Here is a 5,205-nt window from a genome sequence, read left to right on the forward strand (position 1 = left end):
TTCCTGGGTGAGGCAGATTCCTCATTCTTTTTTTATTTTTGCTAGTCAGATACAATAATTTCAAATTACCTGTTTTCAAGTTGGTTAATGCTTTTTTCTGACTGTTCAGATCTGATGTTTATCATATCTAGTGAATTTTTTTTTATTTGGTTATTATAGTTTGGCAGCTCCAGAACTTCTGTTTAGTTCTTCTCTTGAAAAATAATTTTAATCTCTGTTGACATTGTCATTCTGTTCATACATTGTTTTCCTGATTTTCTTTAGTTTTCTCATTTGTGTCTTTTTTTTCAGCTCTTTGAGCATATTTAAGACAGTTGTCTTAAAGTCTTTGTGTAGTAAGTCTAATACTTGTGTATATGGAAGGTTGATTTCTGTGATTTCTTCTAATGAGCCATGTTTTCATGTTTCTTTGTATACCTTGTGATTTTTTTTTTTTGTCATTGAAAATTGGGCGTTTTAACAAAAAAGAGAAACTTTTCCCAGTCTTTGCAGAATAATAAGAAAGACCTTGAATAATTAGCATGGCATATTTTAAGACTTGGAATCAGTATAGGGTAAAACTTTAAGGTCTTGTTTTTTATTTTTTCTGAGCATGTATTTTGCCTGGGACTGTGTCTGTAATTTTTTTCAGTTCCCCCAAATGTACAGCTGCTTTTGAATGTCTTAATTTCCCACAATATCTTATCCCAGCTTCTTCTTGGCACTTTAGATGTGCTATAGTATCCCTTTACCCATAACCCCTTGCGCCAAGTATCAGTGGGTTTGTAGTCCCTCTTCAGCTATCACAAGCTAGGCCTGCTGTTTCCCATGGCGTTTTCCTAGCCTGAAATGTGAGTTGTACCACAGTTCCCCATCTGAGCTCTAAATCAGGTAAAAGAGAGAACATGCTTTGGGGCAGCATATGGGGAGATAAGAACATTGCAAATAAGGTCCTTTCTACTTTCTCCAGCCAAAGTTAGGAAAAGGAGCCTAAACCATCTCCTCCCAACCATGCTGTGGTATGCCAGGGAGGTGATTTGTCAAGGAAGAGTAAAAACACCATGAAATTTCCTATCATTTTGATTATCCTTTTTTGTTGATTTGGGGCTCACTTGGTTGCTATAAATCTTTGACAGTCCCACAGCTCATATGAAGTTATGTTAGCCAGTCTCTATTAGTTAATTTTTTTTAAATATGTCCATGCAAAAATGAGCGTTTGGAATTTCCTAATCCATTACTTTTCGGCCATCATTCTTTTTTCCCCAGATTTTTATTTTAAAGCATTTCAAGCTTACAAAAAGTTTTCAATAAGGTATAATAAATACTCATTACTTAGATTCACCAATTCTTAACATTTCATCAAATTTTTTTTATCTCTCTATAAAAGTATATATATTTTTTTCTGAATCCTTTAAAAGTAAGTTACAGATATTATGACACTTAATTTTCAGTGTGTCAACATGTATTCCCTAATTATAAAGATATTGTCCTATAAAACTACAATATTATGGGATATCATGGTACTACCATTCCACCGTTTTGCAAATCATTGCTCTGCACTATGCTTGTTCTCCAATGATTAAGTAAAGTTTCCTCTAGGTTTTGATTTTTATATAATCACCAAGTAGCCTTTATCATGTTATCTGATTTTCCAAATAGATATGATAAGAAGAGAATACCCAGAGTCAATGATAGCCACTGAACATGCATATGTATGTGTATTATCTAAAAACATGGGAATATTTCTATTTCTATGACTTCCTTGTAAACTATGCTCAAAGTGTCCTAAAAGCAAGGGTGTGTACTTTCAATCATAAATAACAGTATTCATATTGTAGTCATTTGGCAAAATATCAAATTAATAATAAAATAATCTCTTTATTTTTACAGCTTGTTTGGGCTACTTCTTACCTCATTGGCTGTGGAGTGTCATTATGTTGCAAAAGAATAACACCTCAATATCTCTATGTTTGTCACTATTGTCATGAGTACGTATTGTACAGCTTGGTGTTTCATAGCTTTCAGAAATATGTCTCTCTCTCTTAACCTAGTTTCTCAAAATTATAAAATAAAAATCAAATAAATATTTTATTTCAGTTAAACAGAACTTTAGAGATCAAATGTCATTTACCAATACCTACAACATTTTATACACACACACACACACACACACACACACACACACACACACACACTTTTCTTTACATCATGTTTTTCTAAATAAATCTGTATATCATTACTAGAATGTTTGAACTTAGAACTATTACCATTAGTGTTGTTATTGATTCTTCAAGTAATATTAGTTAAAGGAAACAAGTTTGAGCTAGCTTAAGCAAAGAAACAAGGATATTTACTTCAACAGAATACTTTTAGAATTCAAGGACAGAAATGCAAGGAGTATCAAGAATGAACAGAAAAAGCAAGTGTTCTTGTATTTAGCTTTTTAGTGTAACTATTGGTATATGTCTTTTCTTTAGAAATCAAATTTACATGTTATCAACCATGCAACAATCCCTAAAAGAAATAATCTGATTGTTTCGGTGAGGGGTAGGGGTACTCCTTTGCCCCATGGTGTTTAACTGCTGTCTCCCATGTGTGCCACACAATAAATGATGTTCAATATGAACCAATGAAAATGATTTATCTGATACTATGCTGTCACCTTTACACTTTAAATGAAGTCTCCAATGTCACTATAGATTCAATATGTGCAACATACGCATATGATAACTCTATATGAGTTATTTCTGGTATTACCATGTCTTGATTTCAGTAGTTAATATTTGTTGTAATTTTATTATCTATGTAATTAGTGCTGAGGAAAGTAAGATCTGCTGCATCTATAACATACAAATTGTACGAAGTCTTTGAAGGGGCTGGTGGTCTGCGGTGAACTTTTGACAATACAAAAAAAAGTAGCATATATGAAGTTGTGATAGGAGAATTCTTTTGGCCAAAACTTTGACCAAGTATCTGACAAAATGCTTTACCAAATTAAGTAATAAGTTTCTCTTAGAAAGTAAAATTTTAGCAATTTAAATATAAAAGAGAAAAAAATATATAGAATGTTCTCTCAACTAGAACATTTACTTCATTTTTTAAGTGATATTAAGTTAAGAATCAGCTAGAATCCACATTGTTTTCTTGGATATCTGCTGGTAAGCTTGTCTTCTCTGAAATTTCAAGTTTCTCAGAACTGGAAATTCTCATCTTTGCACTTTGTCTTCCAACACTTTAGATTTAGCCTTGCTGATGTACTTTTATTTTTCATAGTACTTCATTTACTTCTATAAAGGACACTAACATGTATCGAGTTTCTTATGACATAGTGCAAGATGAAATTAAAACATCTCCACTCACTTAAAATGTTTCTTAACATTGTTAAGAACCACGCCCTTTACATGATTGTTTATCTAGTCTTTATGTGTGTAAGTAATGAAAAGTCTCCTATTATAAATGGCTCTAATGCCCTTCTCTTCTTAGGGCTTGACTGTTCACAGGTCCCAGTCTTGTTAAGATTTGACTGTCCAAAGATATGCAAACCCTTTCAAAATATTCTTAGGACACCAGAGTTGCCTGTTGTACATCATAAAGATAAATTATCAACATTGTAAGCCTAAAAATCTTAAACACATCTTAAAGATTATCATTGTTATGTATAAGTGGTTTTCAAAAGTTGTTCTTAAAATTGATTGTAAATAGTGAGTAAATTCTATATGCATTTTCCAAACGTCAATTTTATTAGACCATTTTTTCCTTTATTTTTTTAAGGGGAAATGAACCTGACAAAAAAAATGAACCTTATCAGAAGGGAAGTCCATGTGGAGACTGTCCATATAACTGTGAAGATAAGCTTTGTAGTAAGTTTTACATCTTGGTTTCCTTAATGTTGGTTGTTGATCTACAAGGCATGTGTCCTTTAAATGAAACATTTAAAAATGTTGCACTTGCCTATAACTTTCATCTCGATTTCACAGGAAACTTCAACATTCTTTGATTTCCCCTCTTTCTCCCCAGAGCCATCATGAAAGCCATTGATTATAGCCATTGGAATGAAAATTAGAATGACTAGGTCTAATCCCAAATTTCCACCCTAACACTTAAAGACCCTAATAGAAGTATCCTAGATAAAATGTTAATATAAGTGTACATTTTTCTCTGCTCTATGAAAAGTTTCTGAGCTTTCTTATTGCAGCCCTGAAATTAGACATATTGCTTTCAGGTTATCAGTGTTCTCAGGTTGGTTCTTGCTCCATAACTTCCCGACCTGCTTGACCTTATTATGCCGTGTACTTGCTTACCGAGTGATCCTTATTCTTCCATGTTCCCCCTGACACGTTGGAAGGTATGAGCTGATGATCACACTGCCCCTAACAATACCTTCTTATGTTTCTTAAGTAAATCTTACTTAAGCTTAACTAAACAAGTTTCAATTACATATTTATCCCCTTAGCTAGCAAAAGTTCCTTCTCGTGGAGTCTTCTGCTAACACAACTTCTCAATCCCTGAGATTAATGTTAAAAATAAAATAAATTTAATAAGTTTGTGGAGAAATAACAAATCCAGGAAAAATATCCTCTATCTTCAGACTTGGAATGCCAGAAGGCTTATTTTTCTTCAGCAGACCACGGCATTCTGTTTGCTTTTAAAACAAGGAAAAAAATTCTCTATCTCAATCTCTCTCACACTACACACACACACACACACACACACACACACACACACACACATATGAGGTCAGACAATTAAGTTTGCGAACTCATCCTAGAAAAAGTGATACATATCTCATTGCTGAAAGACACCTTCGAAGTACTCCCCTTGGGAAGCTATGCACTGACACTAGTACCTAGTCCACCCTTCAAAGCAATTTTGGAACTCTTTCTGGAATGGCTATCAGAGTGTTGTCGTATTACCCTGGATGTACTGAATGTCATCCAAATGTCTTCCTTTTAATACTTCCTTTATCTTTGGGTAAAGAAAGAAGTCATTGGGGGGGTCAGATCAGGTGAGTAGAAAGGGTGTTCCAATGCAGTTATTTGTGTACTGGCTAAACAAATACAGACAGTGCTGTGTGAGTTGGTGCATTGTCATGATGCAAGAGCCATGAATTGTTAGTGAAAAGTTCAGGTCGTTTTCATCTAACTTTTTCACTCAGCCTTTTCAGCACTTCCAAACAGTAAACTTGGTTAACTGTTTGTCCAGTTGGTACAAATTCATAATGAATAA

At 33.7% G+C, this 5,205-nt stretch overlaps 1 protein-coding gene across 1 annotated transcript in view; it reads left to right on the forward strand.

Moving 5' to 3' along the window:
* The window catches only part of LOC109373889 (cysteine-rich secretory protein 1), a 31,489-nt gene that overhangs the window by 17,751 nt on the left and 8,533 nt on the right, over positions 1-5,205 (forward strand). The window contains exons 5-6 of the mRNA XM_019628139.1: positions 1,870-1,967; positions 3,751-3,839. Coding sequence (XP_019483684.1) covers positions 1,870-1,967; positions 3,751-3,839 — 187 coding nt within the window. The remainder of the gene's footprint in view (positions 1-1,869; positions 1,968-3,750; positions 3,840-5,205) is intronic.

This window comes from Hipposideros armiger, unplaced genomic scaffold, assembly GCF_001890085.2.
Source record: "Hipposideros armiger isolate ML-2016 unplaced genomic scaffold, ASM189008v1 scaffold_749, whole genome shotgun sequence".
Lineage (NCBI taxonomy): Eukaryota > Metazoa > Chordata > Mammalia > Chiroptera > Hipposideridae > Hipposideros > Hipposideros armiger.